This window comes from Marmota flaviventris, chromosome 9 (genome assembly GCF_047511675.1).
Source record: "Marmota flaviventris isolate mMarFla1 chromosome 9, mMarFla1.hap1, whole genome shotgun sequence".
NCBI lineage: Eukaryota > Metazoa > Chordata > Mammalia > Rodentia > Sciuridae > Marmota > Marmota flaviventris.
This window is the reverse complement of record NC_092506.1, coordinates 44,268,301-44,287,687: the sequence shown is the minus strand read 5'-3', so window position 1 is coordinate 44,287,687 and position 19,387 is coordinate 44,268,301. Positions and strand designations below refer to the sequence as shown.

The following is a 19,387-nucleotide window of genomic DNA, read 5'->3' as shown; positions in this document are numbered from 1 at the left end:
CACACCTGTTTAGAACAAGGTAGCCCCGAAATCAGTGGAAATTGGAATAATTTGGTTGTGGCACATTGGATATTTTAGATGCATATTAATCAAGTATTAATTATTATTAATAAGTATCCCCTCAGGATGGGGATATAGCTTGTGGCAGAGTTGTTGCCTAGCATGTTTGAGGCCCTGAGTTTAATCCTCAGCACCAAAAAAACCCAAAAAACAAAAAACTCCCCTTAGTGACTAAACATTCTCTATCTCGGTGGCTACACACAAAACAAAGCTAATTTTTTTTTTCTTTGTGTCACAGTCTATTTAGCTGTTAGCAGGTGTCCTTCCATGCAGAGACCCAAGCTTCTTCCCAACTACTGGCTCCACCATTTACTAGGGCCTCAGGGTCTACTGAACCCTCTCTTGAGACCAATAGAGAGAATGTAGACTTCCAGAGACTTTGGCCAAACCTAATTTCATGGCCGAGACTAAGAAAAGTAATAGATCAGTGTGTTCAGGAAAAACTCTAATATTACTGGACACAGGTTTTTCCTTGCTATTGTTTACTTTTGAAGTTCCTTCATTGTAGTATATAATCTTTTCTTTAAAATTTTGGCAGAATTTGTGTTTAGTCTGGCTTATGTTCTCCCACTTCATTCACTCAACAAATGTTTATTAAGTGCCCACTATTTGTTGAGCACTGTGAATGCACCTCTGTCACATTCTAGTAAGGAGACAGATGGAATTAAAAATTCAGTGCCATGAGACAGGCTGTTATATACCAGCTGTGGAAGTACACAGTGAACTCTTTCTCAGGTACTGCAGAAATGATTTGGCGAAAGAGATGATATTTGATCTGTGACTTGCTTAACAGTAGTTTATCAAGCTAAGGAGTTGAGTTACATATGAAGATGGAGGTGTTCATCCGTCTTTCAGGAATTCCAAGCAAAAAAAAAAAAACATTAGCAAAAGCATGATGTCGTAAGGGTACTAGGAGTATTAAGAAAGCTTCAAGTCTTTTGAGTGCAGCTGGAGCTTATAGAGAAGAGATTTGTCTGAAACTAAGTTGAAGGGGTGAGGCTTAAGTAAATTTATGAAAGTCCTGGTACGTACTGTTACGGACTGAATTGGTGTCTCCACATAATACACAATGTGAAGTCCTAACCACCACCACCACCACCACCCCCCCACACACACACACATACCTCAGAATGTGACTATTTGGAGGTAGGGCCTTTAAAGAGGCAATTAAAAGTTAAAGGAGGTTATGGAAAGGCCTTAATCCAAAATGACTATTGTCCTTATTAAAAGAGGAATTTAGTACACAGACGCACAAAGGGAAGACCATGTGAACATAGAAGACGGACATCTACAAGCCAAGAAGAGAAGCTTCAGAAGAAAGATCCTGCCGACCTCTTGATCATGGACTTCCGGCCCACAGCATTGTGAGAAAACTTCTTTTATCTAAGCTACCCAATATGAGGTTCTTTGTTATATCACCCCTGACAAACTAATATACATACCAAAGAGTGGAAATTGAGAGGATGCATTCTAGAGGTAATTTGGAGTCAGAATCAAGGAGGCTTGGGGAGTGAAGCCAGGGGGAGGGCAAAGTTAAGGACAACTGAAAGTTTTAGTTTCACATGTGTCTTACCCCCTCAGCAAGCTGGAAATCCCTAGCATAGAACCAAGGTAGTATATGGCTTTTAAAATCCACACAGGGCATTGTCCAAGATACCACATAAGCAAAACTGAATAAATGCTTATTTTGAAAACAGGCTTTCTTGGGATTTGGAGCATAGAAAAACCCATGGTTTAGCCTAGATTTTTTTCTTTTCTTTGTGGTTCTAGGGATCCAACTCATGGTCTTGTGCATGCTAGGCAAGTGCTTTACCACTGAACTACACCCCCAGCCCATAAATGAATTTTTATTTACTCCAAATAATTCAGAATTACATGGAAGCAGGAGAAATAGTGTGACTGTTAAAAGAAGGGGCCCAAGAGATACAAATGCTGGAGCTGCTGAAATTCGCTGAAGAGGCAGAGACAGACATCTCTAATTGGCTGTGCTTCATTTATGAGGCTGGCAATTTGATGAAGAAGTTTTAAGAAAATTGCTAAACCCCAGGGAATTGTCCTAGAATAAAAGAAAATCATCTTCATGTTGTTTATAATACAGAAGCAAATGCCATGCTTTGTTGTCACTTTTTAGTTTTCACAAGTGTGTAATATTGCAAAGCCCAGGATAGGACAAAAGGATCAACTCTTCAGCAATTTCATTAGTTTTGATTTTCCTTTTAGAATATGTTATCCTGTTCTCTATTTCCTCCCCAACCACCTATTTCTTCCTCACTAGCAGTAACTAGAAAACACTCAGCTGACAGATTCTGGAAGACTGTCTTCCTTGGCCCTTTGTTTCTTCTTTCTCAGTCTTTTCCCAGTTGACATCCAGATTCATTTTCTGCAGCTAGGTTTTTGAACTAGCTTTTAGCTCTGTCTTTTTGAAAATTCCCCTCTATCCAAATAAATAAATAAATAAATCCAAAGACATACAAGGTACCACTAAAATGTTTATTTATTGTTTTTTTCCCATCCCAAGAATCGTAAATAATAAAGCATTTATTGCAAATTAAATTTTACATATTTTTTTTCCAGAGGTCCTTTCTCACTTTGGGTAAAGCCTATGTTTATTTCAGAAGAGACACACTGTCCAGCTTCAAATGAGGCTGTCCAGGAAAAGCTTTCCAACCCTGCAGGATTGCTTGGCAATGCTTTCTGCTGATGAAAGATCTGAGAAGGTGCATCTTTTCATTCTTTCTTTTCCACTTGTTGTGTAAGGCCTCCAAACCCAATGCCTGTGGGGCCAAAATTTTTGGCATAGCAAACTGTGAATGAGAAAGGGATGAGGGAAGAGAGTGCATTAGTTACCAACATTATTCCAGGTCCTGCTGTCTGGGCAGTGTTTTTACTTGAGACAACCTTTTGTTAAATTTGTGCATGAGTTAACTTGTAAATATACTACACTTCTATCTGCTAATAAAAAATCTTGCTTAGACCTTTTTGCACATTGTATTCATGGATATATTCTTATTGGAATTGGCATAATCTGTCTCTGATTGCCTGCCCAGCCTTGAGCCCTGCCATTTCCCTGCCTCTGCCTCCTTCCCTAAACTCCAGGTGCATAGCACTACTTGCAGTCCCTGGGTTATACCATGATGTCCAGGCTTAGGTCTCAATACTCCCTGTTCCTGGAATGCCCCTTCCCAAACCCACATTCACCCTTCAGGCCCAGAGAAACATGTCTTTCAAGAAGACTTTCCCTTTACCCTAAACTGATTGCTTTTCTCTATATAGGCTACTACACTATGAAGATTTTAGGGGGCTAAGATTTAGGGGGCTATGGCCTATAAATGTTAAAGACCCTCTGTCTCCTACAACCCAGAGAAAGCAACTGCCTATAGTTCCCAACCTGTCTCATTGTGGGAAAAGCTTGGGTAACCTAAGGTCTTGGTTAACAATGCCCCCTTGACCCCCTACCCATCACTCCTCCCACTCCCAAAACGTGGAGATTATTAAGACATTGTTAAGTGATGATGTACCACTGAGCAACCCAAGAGACCTTGGAGAGGCTCTGAGGTTGAAAACACATTGTCCTGGCCCTAGGGCATCTCCTCATAGTGTCAGGAAGGGCTGAGCTTCTCTATCCCCTACAGAAGACCAAAGGTTGTGGAGGAAGCTAAAGGCAGAGCTGCAAGGACCAGGAGGAAAGCCAGTTCTATCCCTGTAATCACTAAGTGACATGCAGCATCAGAAATGTCAGAAGGGAGGTGGGAGAGAGGAAGAGAAAGGACAGAAGGTAATGATGGAAGAAAGGAAGGAGGGAGGCTTATAGGAAGGAGAGAGAGATGTCTTGATAAATTCAAATGAGACCAGACTGAGTTTCTTCTTCCCCAGTCACCCCTGTGTGCCACTCAGGTAGACAGTGTTTTTAGAAGAGACTGAAACTGTCTAGGCCTGAGACCTCTTCCAAGACCAGACACAGGACACAGTTTCCTCCTCTTTCTCCTCACAGGTACCAGCTGTCCTGAATCACTGAGCATCTACAAGCCTGTGCTTCAATGGAGAGGACCAGAGATGAATACATTTTACTCTCCATTCTGAAAGCCCAAAACCTGACAGGCCTGAGCTTCTCTGCTCCTGACAGACACAGGCAGGCCTCCACTCATGAGCACAGTTCCCTCCCAAGGTCCCTTAGGAAGACAAGTCTAAAGTAAGTCTCCAGGACCACTCACCTTTGCAATAAAGTTCCCCGTCTTTGTCAGTGACATTTGTAGACTCTAGACTCTTCCCACAGATGGCACAGCGGAAACAGGTCTTGTGCCAAGGCTGAGGGGCACAGAAGAGTTGCATATGAGGAAAGTGAGCAATGCAGTTTATTCCATTTTGAGTCCCCTGGCCAGCAGCATACAAAGGAATAACCTTTCCCTTCCTGAATGAAGCCCCAGAATAATCTTTCCAGAGGTTTGAAAAAAATGAGATGCAATGGCCATAGCTAGCAGTTCTCAGAATCCTGTAAATGGATTTATCATGAGGATTTGCATGTATTCCTTAAGAATAGAGTGTTGCTCTAGGGTAAAAAAAAAAAAAATCCAGGGAACAAACTGGACAAGAAAGGACTCGGGCTTGGGGCAGTGGGTAATGTTTATATTTAATATAAAATTAGAGAAGAAAATGGGTGAAGAAATTGGCAATTATCCAGGCCATTCAGTCCTTTTCCTTTTGTTTGTTTGTTTGTTTTGTTGCAGATGGACAGAATATTTTATTTATTTATATGTGGTGCTGAAGATCGAACCCAGTGTCTCACACCTGTTAGGCAAGTGCTCTACCACTGAGCCACAACTCCAGCCCTCATTCAGCCTTTTTTTTTTTTAGTTTTAGGTGGACACAATATCTTTATTTTCTTTTATGTGGTGTTAAGTATCGAACCCAGTGCCTCACGCATGCCAGGTGAGTGCGCTACTACTTGAGCCACATCCCGAGCCCTCAGCCTTTTTTTTTAACTCTATAATTCTGATGGCAGAGAGCAGCAGTCTGTACATTGCTTGTCTACCATGTATCACCCATTGGTCCTCATATGTCTATAAAGGGCTGGTCTTTGTGTGGAGACAGCCCCTGTGTTTGAAGCCAGATTCTCTCCATATCCCTTCTTCTCTGCATTTAGTATTAACAGGATTTTTTTCTTAGGTCCACCTCCTTTGGTGAATAACTTGGCTTTGGGCCTGAAACTAGAGCTTATAGAACAGTGTGCATTACTGTCTTGTATATTTAATGACTTTCCTGAGAGCCAGGACATTTGTAAGTGAGGATGCTTTTCACCGATGTGAGGCAGTGGTTGTGTGATGGCAGCAGCAGGTTGAGTTACATAGTGGTTACAGGTTCTCAGGGCTCACAACTTTCTGGAAGGATTGTGAACACTGATGGGCAGGGGCTTGTGTGCCTTTGTATTCCCCAGATCTTTTAACTGGGTGCCTTCCCCTTAGTAGAGTAATTCGTGTCAGAGCAAACCACACCAGTTCTAGCTTTCCAAGGCAACTGTCAGGTGACAGTCACAGCCCCCCTACAGTGGGCAAGGATGTGTAGCATCTAAAGAGGTTGTGGGATCTAAGGAATGAAGAGTCTGGCCCCCACCTTCCCAAAGTTCCCACTCTGTCTCTCATTCCCCCCAACTGATCTGATGGAGATGAACAAATCCCATGTGCCTCACACAGAAGGCCTTACCTTGCCACCTCCCATGACCTTCTCAGCAGCATAGACTGACTTTCCACAGCGAGGGCACTTCTCGGACTCCCCAAACTTTGCAGTGAACTTGGAAGGATTGCTGGTAGTAGCTGAGCGTGCTGGCTTTGGGGATCTAGTAGAAATAGCAAGTTAATGAAATGTAAACATCCTTTGGCACACAGCATGTGCCATGTGATCTTGAGTGAATTGCCTCACTTCTCTGAGCCTCTGTCTCCTCATCTGGAAAGTGGCACCTTACTCATAGAGTTGTTAAGAGAGTTAAATGGGGTAACATGTAAAAGGACTGATAACAGTACCTGCCTGGAGTGTATGGACTAATAAATGTTAGCTATAATGGGTTTAAATCCATCCTTTCTGTTGTAAAGCACTTAGCAAGTGTTCCGTGTATGTTTGTGTATGCTATTATCATTGTTGTTATTATTACTGTGATTATGTGTAACAGATTATTAACTGTGCTTGTTTAAGTTTTTCTGTACATTCCAGAAATCCACCAGTCTGCTCTCTACCTGAGTTGTGACAATTCTAGGTCAAGAACTCAGGTGTTAGCTCAGTGGCAGAGTGCTTGCCTGGTACGCACAAAGCCTTGGGTCAATCCTCAGCACCGCAAAAGAAAAAGAGAAAGAGAAAGTCAAATGGGGTCTTGACTGTTGGTGCTGATTCATACAAACACATTCCATGGACTGATGAGGCATTCCTTATTACCATTCAATCTGTAGGCCTGCATCCAAAGGGTACCTGTCCCCATGAGGACAATGTCCAAATTAGAGGCACAATAATAGCCCCTTGTGTTTTGCTTCCGTTTTTGTTGTTGTTGTAGTAATTGTTGTTATTATTGTTTTAGTATTTTAGTGTTCCCTTGTATATTATGTCACTTGAGCCTCACCACAGCCCTCTAAAAAGACAAAGCTATCTGCAGGAGAGCAAGGATCAGAGAGAAACTGCCCAACTGGTGGGGCTGGGATGACCCCTGGTCTTTAGATTCTTGTCATTCTTTGGGCAGCATTGCAAGAAAACCCTAATGCCAAAAAGTGAGCTGTAGATAACCCATGGCAGAGAATGCCCTTAGTTTCATCTTCTTTAAGAACAGTCTCTAGCTGGGATAGAGTAATAACGTTAGAATGAGTAATCACACATTCCCACACTTTTCCTGGGTCTATGGGTGGTTACTTTCTTCTAAAGGGACCAACAACTCCTCAGATAGCTTACCTGCTCTCTGGGGGAGCCTTCCAGAGAACATTTCCTCTTTGGGCTGGGTCTTTTGGGACCACCCACCCCCCCACGCTACCACCGCAGAACTGAGCAGGGACACCAGCTGACTGGAGAGCAACTGTTCTGGGCCAGGGGATTAGTGTGATCATTAAGGATGTGGACCCAGAGGAGCAGACCCGTAGATGGAGGTGGCCTTTGTGATATACTACTTTCTTAGACTGACTTGGGGGAAAATCAGGCAGTATATGGACAATCGGCAGCCAGGCAGACCCACAAACAGTCTTAATAGGTTATTTATTTATGAAAGGCTCATCCCATCTCTGTTGACCCCTCCTCCTACGGTTGACATTAGTCATCTTACACCCAAAGGAAAGAAATCTTTTTAGTGACAAGCACACAGAGAATGGCCATTGGCTTCCCTGCCATATTTATGTGATTTACACAGAAACTCTCAAAGGGGAAGAAAAGAGACTCCATGCAGTTTTGCAAAGGTCAAACAATCGAACATCTGTACATTCTGGTTTTTCTCTTGACATGCAAACCATGGTGTAAAACTAATTGCCCTTTAGAAAGGCGGATAATTTAAAGAAAGTCTTTGGAGAGATGACACATTGTTAGAACTTGGTCAGACTGAGTATTCCTATTGTTGGCAAGTCAACAATAGAGTCCATTCTCCTACTTCCAGAAAACGTTGCCATGGGAACGGAATGAACTGTCCTGGTAATTGGAGACTCTAAGGGGCGGGAGGAAACTGGGCAGTAACTCACTGTTGGAACTGCAGGCCGAGGTGCTCTCCCGTGTCAGTGCTGAGACAGCCGGCGCCTTGTCCATAACCGATTCCTTTGGGGCCATACCTGCGCCCATAGCAGACCTTACAATAGATCTCCGACTCATGAGCTGCTACTGTGGTGCTGTCCAGAGCCTTCCTGCAGGCCACTGCCAAAGAAAGGGAGGATCAGAGAAGGATCTAGAGTTGAGATCCTTCTCCCCTTTCCTGTACCCACAGTCCAAGAACACAACTTTGATTCCTGACCAGAGCATCTGTCCTAAACTGTAGACTTCAAGAGGGTCCCAGTTTCACAGATGAGGAAATTATTGGTACACAGAAAAGGGAAGTGACATGTGTTTAATCTACTAGGTAGAAATAGGCAGAGGCCAGCAGTGGAGATGGGTGTGTGGTCTTAAACCGGCTATGAAAATATCCCAGGACAAGAAATCATGTTAGATGATACCAAGAAGTGAGTGAGCTTGTGGGGGTGGGAGAAGTTTGGGGCAGAAGAAGAACTTATTTTTCCCTAATCATGTAGGAATCAGGACTGAGCAGTTTCTGTACTTACCCTGGCCTATGAAAGGCACTGTGAGATTCAAGGAGATAGTCAATATTGAGATCAATTTAGGTCCAATTCTAGAAGCCAGGGAGGGGCAGAAAGAACAGACCTGGTCCACAGACTCCTTAGTTTTACATTGGCTCAAGTCTACTGGTCACTATATATTACCTCCTATGAAGTATCCCCAAATTACAAGGCCACCAGTCCCCTTTTTTCCAAGGAGAAGATTTATAGATCTTTTTTTAAACAAATCTGAAGGCAAAAACTTCTAAAGATTTAAATTAAAATGTCAAATATCTTATTTAATTTGCATTGTACATCAATAATACATTGATTTGGAAATGTTACTTTTTTTCTCGTCTCACACAAATTCAGGAAACAATTGCATCCAGTTCTTTCTCTGCATCCTACTTACAGCCAGAAAATCACTTTGGGGGCAGCTGCCCTAGTGTCCCTAAGCAGCTCCCCTTCACTTCTGTCTGCTTCCTTTGCAAGGCAGTCCTATTTTGTACCTAACTAGGAGCTGTCACCTGGAAATTGTATCTTACAAAGGCCTATTAGCATAACATTCTGGCAATTTTAAAATAAATGAAGGATTTCTCAGCTTAACAATTTTCTGTATTGCTCTGCAACAATGATCCTTAAAGTGCTTATAATAAGAAGGTCATATCCCCAGTAACGATAAAATGTGCATTAAATTTGTTTTTTTTTAACCTTTTTCCATTGAGTAATATCTGTAATCAATCCAGTAGGAATGAGGTTGTTTCAGGCTAACATCCTTCCTCAAATGCCATTTTGTTGTTTAAAAAAGATAAAGTAATTGAATGCAGACATAGAAGAAGTGAGGTAGGATTGGCCGGGAGTTGATTGAAGGTCTAGGAAGACAGGCAGTTGATGGGAGGGAGTTCATCCAACTAGTCTGTCAATATTGTGTAGGTTAAATGTTCTCAGTTAAAATAAAAAGGTTTTAAATATATAAGGCTTTGAATATAAGGCAAATCTTTTTATAAAGAATAATTTTGGGGGGAGAAAATGCTGTATATTGGGGCATAGAAGACCTGTCTCTGCCTTTCTTGCTGTCAGTTACCACCCTCCATGGCAAAAACTGCTCACATGTTTGCTGATATTCTAGCTACTGAGGTCTTGGAGGGCAAAGCTGTTTTACCTTAATATCTCCAGAACATGGCTGAGGGCCTGGGCCAGAGTTAATCCTGTGTATGTATTTTGAATGAATGAATGAATGAATGCATGTGTCAGTGAAGATCAGCCACTTATCTACAACTATACAAGAGTAAATTGCAGAACCGTAGCTGACCTCAAATTCTTTGATTCCTAGTGCTGTGCTTTTTCCCAGTCTATACCCTATGTGACCTGGCCACTTCTGTAGTGGCTTCTTAGTATCCAACTAGCTTTTGTACACAGATAGAGTAGAGCTGTACTGTCCAGTACCATAGCCACATGGTATGCTGTAAGCAAAAGATGCATACCTGATTTCAAACACTTAGTACAAATACAGAAAGAATGTAAAACACCCCATTAATAGCTCATATGAATTATAGTATTTTCAATATATTAGGTGAAATGAAATGTTTCAAAATTAATTTTACCTTTTTTGTATACTTTCAAAATAATGGTTACTAGAACATTTATATATTAGTTACATTATATCTCTTTTGGACAGCACTGGTATAGAAGATTAGTCTGGAAACTAATTATGAAGATTTATCTAGAAGTTAGGAGAACACTGGCCAAGGTGCAAATAAAGTAGACTCTGCCCCTTTCAATTCTGTTTTCAGCAACTGGAGGTTTGCCTGTGGACAGGTAAGTCTTATGAAGATAGAAAAGTATGCCCCTCTCTGGAGCCCTTCTGTTCACCACTACTGAAACTTACACTTCTCAGACCCCCATTCCCACCTATTAATTCCAAAGAAGCAACAAAGGGTTAAAAAGGGATGTACAGCAAATGCTCAAGTCCATCCTTCCATGGCTCTATTGAACAGGGTGCCTTCCTGCTACCTGGTTAAGATAAGATACCCCTACCACAGATAGCTTCCCAATTATTTCCTGTTCTCACCCAGACATAATGAAAGGTTGGAAAACTTGTATTTCCAGCTCAAGAACCCAGTTTCCTGTTCATAATAAACTATGCAGTAGAGATGAACAACCTCCTATAGACGGGGGAAATGCAGGCTCACAATGGTGAAATGACTTGCCCAAGTAATACATAATGAAACCCAGGCTCAAACATATATATGTATTTCTTAAATATCTATATCTATCTATCTATCCATATGTATATACATAAACACACACATTCCTTTCTTATTCCAATTCAGTGTTCTTTCTAAAATTTCTCATTTCCACTCTTTTTAATAACAATAGCCATTTTTAAGCAGAGGGTTATGGAATGAACTCTCTTGATAATGAATGGATCCTGGATAATTGTAATAATAATAATGAATAATAATGATGAATCTGAGGAATGTGTAAGATGAATTAAAAATAATTAACCATCATTAAAACCCAAAGTATCAATCAGTAATTCCTCCAACCCAAACACTCAGAGAAGTGCTTCCCCTTTTGCTTCCATGGTAATTATATTTGCTGTGGGAGCTAAGTGATCATGAAACTCCTATATCTGATAAAATGTTACTATTTCTAGCAATTTGAGATTAGAGTATCTCCCTGCCCTAATACATGCTGCCCAGCCCTTGAAGTTCTGTTTCAAACTGTATGGACACTTTGCAGCCACTGGGCTGAGGTATGGGGGTGAGATGGGGATGGGGGATGATGTAGGGAGGGAGTCTGCCAAATATGCAGCAAAGCCACCTCTTAAGCCAGACCTATAGAAGGAAAGCAGAGAAGATAAGTGGCCATTTCAAAGCCTTGGTTATTTTCTCCCAGAACAGGACTAGCTACTAGGAAACTGTAGAATGCAATGGTGTCAGAGAGCACTGGCTCTATGGCAAATGTGTGTGACCAAATGTGTGTTACAGATGGGAAATGACTTGTCCAAAGTCACAAGAGTCTGGCCGTGGACCTCAGGGGCTTGAAGCTACCTCTGGTTTTGACATTTGTGCATCTATGCTGGATTCCCTTCATGAAGTCACTGGTTCCCAGGCCCTGAATTTACAGAAATAGCATGTGTTGCCTCCTACCTTACATAGGTTCTCTCTTAGGAAAAACTAGTCACAGTTGGCTTCAGTAACAGCTGGCTGGAGGTGGTGGGGGTGTGGGAGGAGAGGAGTGGCGGGGGGGGGGGGGGGGGGGGCGGGGGGGAGGGGAGCAGGGGTAACAAAACAGAAAGCCAAATCCACCCTGGCTTTAGATAAGTGCTGGCTTCCTATCTCTGCCAAGTCACATTTTGTAAATGTCACCACTGGGTCAAGGGTTTTGCCACAGAGAGCAGAGGCAGGCCAGCTTGTCCTGACTGTGAGCTGCAGGAAAACGACCTCTGAGTTGGGAGCGTGGTTGGAAGAGGGTGCTGGGTACTCAGGAGAGCACTGTTCCTTCTAGGTGGGACCCATGGGTTATATTCCTCACATGTTCCTGGGCCAGGCTCCTACATACTGACATCAACCTACAGTACCAGTGGTTTAGGGAGAACTTTGAAATGCCCTCTGGATGTGGAAGGCCCTCCCGAGGTATCCACCCAACTCACTGCAGTGGAAACAGGTCTTATGGAAACTCCTTCCATTGCACTGGATTTCTTCTGCATGGTAGACAGTCTTTTCACAGGCTCCGCATTTTGCTCCTCCACCCCAGTTTGGCATCTTGAAGACTCTCTGATCAAGGTCAAGTCTAAAGAGGTTATAAAGCAAATACTATTAATTTAGGAGGCCCCAAAAGTGAATCAATCTCAAGTAATGCAGCAATCTGAGAACCAGGATCCAGTCCATTTGTTTGGTGGTTCATTCATTCATTAAGCAAATAGCTAGTAATGTGCGAGTTTTTGAATAAGCTCAGATACCCAGGAGGCTTTGAGTGGTCATTTTATCACTTTGGGACTCAGTTTCCTCTTCTTTTAAATTTCAATAGCATCTTTCCCTATTTGTCTCACAGTGTTCCTAGAAGGGATGGATGCTAATTTTTATTATATAAAATATGTACCAATATAAATACTATTTTCCATATAAAATGTTTTTTTTTTAAAGTTATTCCATCAGGAAAGAGAGTTACCTATGAAAATAGTATTATTTTCTTGTCTAGCTCAGTTCTTCCCCTGTCATGCTCCCCGTACTGGGGATTAAACCCAGGAACACTCTACCACTGAGCTATATCCCCAGTCCTTTTTAAAATTATTTTTAAAAAATTTTGAGACAGTCTCTCACTAACTTGTCCAGGCTGGCCTTAACTGCCAATCCTCCTGCTTCAGTTTCCCAAGGGACTAGGATTATAGGCGTGCACAATCACACTGAGTTTAGCTCAGGGTTCCTTTAATTACCCCAAATCTTGCTAAAATGCAGATTCTAATTTGGTGAGTCTAGTAACAGGCAAAGTTGATGCTGCTAATAGTGAACTACCCTTTGGATAACCAGGCCTTACTTAGCTTATTTTGCTGATAAAAATACATGTTTTATTCAGATTTATTCCATATATACATATACACTATATTTATTCCATACACACACACACACATACACACACCCCTTTTTAAGAATATCATTTCCCAGACAAGGAAATGATGTCAGTGGTCTGGAATCTACCTTATGTTTTCAGGTCCCCTTAACTAGCTCTGTGTATATGGAAGAATTATAAAGCTTCTCTTTACCTCCTCCTACCTGCATAGTAAAGATAGCCATGCTTTTCCCTGCTGCTTCCCAGTATTGTTTTAAGGAACAAATGACACCATACACGAGAAGGGATGTGACAGAGTTCATAGCACTTGACAGGAGCCTGACAACGATACTGACTTGCCCCCTGCACCCTTGAAGCTCATTATGTTGCAAGAAGCTGCTTATAGGCACAGCCAAGGCTGTCCTTGTCTTCTCGCCAGAGGATTATGTTTATGAGACATTAACCAAAGAAGAGGATTTTAAAAAATAATTTTCATATATCATATCTTTAAGTATGACTCCAAGTTTTCAGTTCTCCAAAAGCAGAACTGAAATAAGCTGTCAATATTTAATGAAATTTCTGAAATCCTGCCAGTCACCCAGAGGGCTGAATTTTTACAGGGATCCTTTGGTTTCTAAGAAGGCAGGGGTGTCATCTTGTCATTGTCACTAAGCACTATCAGGTCATTCCAAGTGGCTTCTCTGACCTTCACTTTCCCTTCTGGGAATCCAGTCACCTTCTTATAATAGTTGGCGATTAATGCTAAGCCCTCCTGGGTCAACTGCTCGGGATTGTATCTCACAGTCTCCCAACAAAGACAGTTTTTGCTAAGAAACAGAAAGTAAATAGCAAACAGACTACTGAGCCTGACACTAGGACTGAAGGGAATGTTCCTGTCTAAATACCTTTCTGAAGAGCTTTTCCTGCTCAGAATAACTGAGGTTAGCTGGGAACATCCTATCCTTCCTCTGATAGAAGCAGGGTCTTCTGTTTAGTTAGTAAAATTTTAGAAAATAGTGTTAAAAACAGGAAATGGGGGCTGGGGTTGTAGCTCAGTGGTAGAGTTCTTGCCTAGAACAGGTGAGGCCCTAGGTTCAATCCTTAGCACCACATAAAAACAAGTAAATGACAACAAACAAATAAATAAAGGTTAAATTCTTAAAAAAAATAAAAACAGGAAATATGGTATTCCTATTTCTTTAGAGCAGTTTGTTTAGTATAAGAGAAAGAGTAATGGATTTTGAATGGAAAAGCTTGGAATCAAGCCTATAGTCCTTCCCTCCCTCCCTCCCTCCTCCATACATTTGCTACCTGCCTATCATGTGTCAAGCATTGTACTAGGTCTTGAGTAGCAGATCAAGGAGGTGAAGAACTTGTAAAAATGAGTATTTTACCAGGCATAGTAGCACATGCCTGTAAACCCAGCTACTCAGGAAACTGAGGCCAGAGGATCACACTTTCAAGACTTTCCTAGGCAACTTAGTGAGACCCTGTCTCAAAATAAGACTTTAAAAAGGGCTGAGTATATCTCAGTGGTAGAGCACTTGTCTTGTATGTGCAATAACTTGGCTTTAATTCCCAGTATAGAGAGGAAGGAAGGGAGGAAAGGAGGGAGGAGGGAGGGAAGGAGGAACAAGAGAGTAATTTGTGTCCTTTGGCATTGAGAAGCTCATGTTCTAGTGACAAACAGAGGCAGGAGCCATTTTACTCTGGACCAGAGAAGAGTCTTGTGAGATCACAGAGGAGATTACATTCAATTAGGGGTTTGAAGGTTGAATAGGAATTCAGCAGATAGAGAAAGGGGGAAGGAAATTTCAGGGAAAGAAAAAAATCTTGATATACTTAAAAGAGCCTAAATAGTTTACTTTAGATTCCATTTTAACCATAGACTTTCAGAGTTGGAATAGATTTTTAAGATTGTCTCATCTCCTCATTTTTTAATTAATTTTTTTATTTATATATGACAGCAGAATGCATTACGATTCTTATTACACATATAGAGCACAACTTTTCATTTTTCTGGTTGTATGCAAAGTACATTCACACCAATTCGTGTCTTCATACATGTACTTTGGATAATAATGTCCGTCACATTCCACCGTCTTTCTAATCCCATGCCCCCTATAACCAAGGTGTGACAAAAAAGTAAACATTTGGAGGTATTTTCTTAACTAATTTATTTTTCCCAGATGCCTCCTCTCAAGAAAGATAATACATGTTCTAAAAAGAACAGAATCAAATAGAGGATAAAGTCAATATATGTCATCCAGGAACATGACAGTGACACTTATAAAATTAAGGATGTAGAAATTTTCAGTGAAAACAATTCTAGGTCAAATTTCTCATTCCATATCTTCAGAGATATCATTGGTATGTCCTATAAGTTAATGGGAGACATATTTGCCTTTTGGGATATATATTTTTTTCAGTAATTGCCTAGGCATACTTTTCAAAATGAGGGTAAGATTACAGATAATACCTTCTTCACAAGCTAATGTGTCTTTGCAAGCTTGTTTTTAAGTGATCATAAATATCTGACATACACATATCAGAACTGGAAACCCAAAATAGAAATCTGTGAGTATTCTATTAACAGATGCAATTAGTGGTTCCATTTCTAAAGATGGGAGCATAGCAATGCAGGCTAAACACAGAAAATGTCACATTTCTTCTCCCAGTGTTCACAGGGCAAAAGTCAGAGGCTGTTTTAAAGAATCCTATATCCAAAGATGTGGATTCTAACCATGACCTTATGACCTTGAACTTGAGTGGAAAATGTGGATAATATTATCTCTTGCACAGGATTGTTGTGAAGATCATGAAAAAGGATGAAATCAAAATCAGTATTGAGAAGCCAAAACAGCAAGGCACCATTACCCACTTTATTTCAGGTTATTCAAACAGCACCAATGTGCTAATTAAGTCCCAATGATTTGAAAGTACATTTAGGTCCTGGCTCACAAACATAACCTTTTCATCTTCCACATTGCTTCGGAATTCCTGTGTCTCAACACTCTCCTAGCCAGGCTTGGAATGTAAATGTATCCTGGCAAGGTGCCAAGAGATGGGCCATTTGTTTACCAGTGTTGCCTGGAACTGGTGAGGGTCATTGAAGGTGGACACCAAATATAGGTTTGCCCGTCACTCAGCCCCATTTGTCACCTGTGTCACAATCTCCATCACACCACCTGGCACTACCCTTGGGGCCCACCCTGAGATGGCTGTTTGGTCACAGACAAGCCATGGATCAGAACTGAAATGAGGCAGTTGGATTTTTATGAGGATGACAAAGCAGGGTCCCTGTGTCAGCTTGGGACAGGTTGGAGTACAGTCTTGGATACCCAGGGCTCAGTGAGAGACAGCCTTGTGTAGACTTCTTAGCCGGTAATGAGGTGGAAGAGAGTGCCTGGAAATGTGCAGTAGTGGGGGTGAGGGACAGGCGTAGGCCAGAGTTCTGTGCCTTCTTGCTGCTTCAAAGCTGTATAATCTGGGAAAACCGTTCAACCTCTCTGAACTGTAACAGTAGTTCAAAGACAGGACAATAGTCCTTGCCATCACTATTATTTGGAGAATTGCTTCAGTTCTGTTAAACCACTTTGTAAACTGTATTATTAAATTTAAGAGCTAATGAGCTCTGCTACAATGTGAAATTGTCATGTATTGATCTGAAAAAAAAAAATTTATGCTAGGGTTTAAACTCAGGGGTATTTAACCCCTGAGCCACTCCCCAACCCCTTTTTAGTTTTTATTTTGAGACAGGGTCTTGCTAAATTGCTTAGGGCCTCATTAAGTTGCTGAGGCTGGTTTTGAGCTTCAGATCCTCTTGCCTCAGTCTCTGGGATCATAGGTATGCACCACTTACTCAGCTCCATCTGAATTTTTGAAAGAATAACCAATCTTGAGCACATTCTTCCTAATCCAACTTCTTCCTTCCCTTCTCCAACTATGAACTGAAAGGCAATATCTTAGGTCAAAAGTGGAAATGGTACATAAAATGGCCACTTAGTGATTCAGTTTCTTCTTCTAAGGATCAATTGAAGAATTTTGGAGGGAACCTTAGATCAAGATTTTGAGCAGAGATCTCAAATGACAGTGCCACAATGTTTTCAGCTCAGCATTGGCTCTCTTGGTCACCCTATTGACTCTACACAGTGTGTTTTGTTTGTTTACACTGGCTGAGATAAAGATCTTGGATCATAGGAATGCATATCTGGAATTTAGGAGATACTCATATCATTACTAACATGCTCACATTACTGAAGCTGACAGGTCTGGATCACAGCCCTTGGGCCAGACACTAAGCACATCTCATAAGCTGCCACGTACTGCTGAAACATAGGCTTCTCAGAGAAAGTAAATGGAGTTTAAGGGAAATTAGATCACATGACTGGGATGTATTTCAAGACTAGATTGGAGCTCAGATCTCTTGACTCCAAAGCTGTATTCCCACATTAACATTAGCTACTATTTGTTTACTACTCATAAGTTGCTTCACATATATTATCTTTAGTACTTAAAACAGCTCCACACAGCCAATTTTGTTATCCCCATTTTGCAACTGAACACTGAGCTGCAATTCAAACCCCAGTTAGGCTGGTTCTGTATCCAACAAACTGGAGAGGGAAAAGAGTTGGCATCTCCATTAACCAAACTTCTAGTTGATTTGAATTGAGTCCTGACAGATCTATCTTCTCCCTATGGGACACAGCACTCATGGGAGAAGTAGCAGAGAGTTTGACTCAATAAAGGACTTTCTAAGAGTCAGTGCTATTCAAACATGGAAAGGGCTCCTTTGGGACTGGAGAGGTCTTTCTAGCTATTGATTTTCAGCTCTTTAGGTAATAGATATCCAAGTGGCCATGATGCCGTGAGGCCCTTTCAAAGGTTCTTGACAGCTCTGAGGCAGATTTAAGGATCTGAACAGTGAATGAAGCCTTTCCCTGTAGAAATCCTGCCCAGTGGTGTCCCCTCTCAAACACTCCCTCTTAGTTCAGGTAACAAAGATGACATAGTATCATGGTGGACCTTAGCAACTTACTCAAATTCTTGAGCCCTGTCCTCAAGCATGTAAAGGCAGGATGAGAGAGCGTGTATGGGAAGACTGTTTTCAGGTTGAATAAGATAATATCTAAGATGCTATATATAAATTCTTAATACCCAACAGTTATTTGATCATTTTAGTCACTTTCATTATTTCTACTGTTGATGGTGGTATTATTACTTGATCTCCAGCTTTCAAACCTATTTTCAAAAAGCAAGCAAATCTCTCTCTGCTTTTTCTCCATGGCCCTTCTGGTGCAGATCATGAACCAACTATTTCTCAGCCTCTGGAATGTGTCACACACATGTGGCCAGACCAGAAGTGAGGCAGTCCCCTCACGGTAGAGCAGGTTGCCTGACAACATTGGCTACAAATCAGACAAGGTCCTGAGTCTCTGCCCCAGACATCCCCTGCCTCTTTGGCAGCTCTGGTTGAGCTCACCTTGCTGGTGATCTGCAGTTTGAAGGGAAGCAGTGTGCCTGTCCCACACAGTGGCCCTGTGGCCCAGGGAAAATACACTCATCTGCCCTGGAGTAGGACACTCAAGGTCAGCGGCTTCCTCCTAAGCTGCTGAACCCAGATACATATACAAATTCTCCCAGCATTGGCCCTTTCACAAAGCCTAAGAAGCATAAATTGCATTATTTCCCAGCATGGAAATAACCGGAAACATAGGCTCTCGCTCAATTAAAATGCAGGCAAGGTAGTCACACCCTCAGACTAAGGTGGCAACACATGGTCATGTTACACCTTTTCTGAAATTATCTCCAAGTCATGACCCACTGTTACTGTCAGAAACTCCCTCTTTGTTCTAAGTTGACCTTGATGCTTTATTTTTAAAGATAACATTGTATCCTATTTTATATCCTGGCTCTGTTGCTTTGTGGACATGTGACCCTGTTCCATTACTATGCTTTGAACTTTAGTTTCTTCCTTGAGAGGATGACATTTTCAGGACTTTGCATGATAGTTAAATAAGTTAATACTTGTTCTGAGACTTCCTAGTGCAATTAACCAAGCGCCAAAGTACAATTAGCCCTTGCCCAGGAAGACATTGCTCATGGAGGCTCAGAAATAGCTTCCATCCTTCCTGACCCTTCAGAATATTGCTGTTTCCCTTTCTGCTTTCCTTCCCTGAAAAATATATGCACATTTTTTCACATTTGCAGGCATCACATCTCCCTCTGATTGTGAAGCCTAACAGTCCAAATCCTATTCTCAGATATCTGAGCAGCATGCTTGTAATTAGAAGGCTGCATGCCTAGTTGTGTTTCCTGTGTTATATTCCTAGGCCTGTGTCCTTCCTCTTGTAAACAAATTAATCATCTTCCGATGCCTGATCAGTGTCTTACCCACTCTGACCCCTGGACTTTTATCTTCTCCCTTGTACAAAGCAGGAAACCCTCCACACTCCATCAGGCGTGGCCCTGGGCCATTTCTAAAAGGCCTTGGGTATTTGTATAATTTAATTAAA

General features: G+C 41.6%; 1 protein-coding gene across 1 annotated transcript; it reads right to left on the bottom strand.

Moving 5' to 3' along the window:
• Positions 1-2,716: 2,716 nt before the first annotated feature.
• Positions 2,717-13,139, bottom strand: Csrp3 (cysteine and glycine rich protein 3). The gene is made up of 6 exons (XM_071617127.1): positions 13,097-13,139; positions 11,977-12,116; positions 7,755-7,923; positions 5,758-5,890; positions 4,272-4,365; positions 2,717-2,864 (listed from the first exon to the last, which is right to left on the bottom strand). Exons 2-6 carry the CDS (start codon positions 12,086-12,088, stop codon positions 2,788-2,790), a joined length of 585 nt encoding a protein of 194 aa, XP_071473228.1. The 5' UTR covers positions 12,089-12,116; positions 13,097-13,139; the 3' UTR covers positions 2,717-2,787.
• Between the last annotated feature and the right edge of the window lie 6,248 nt (positions 13,140-19,387).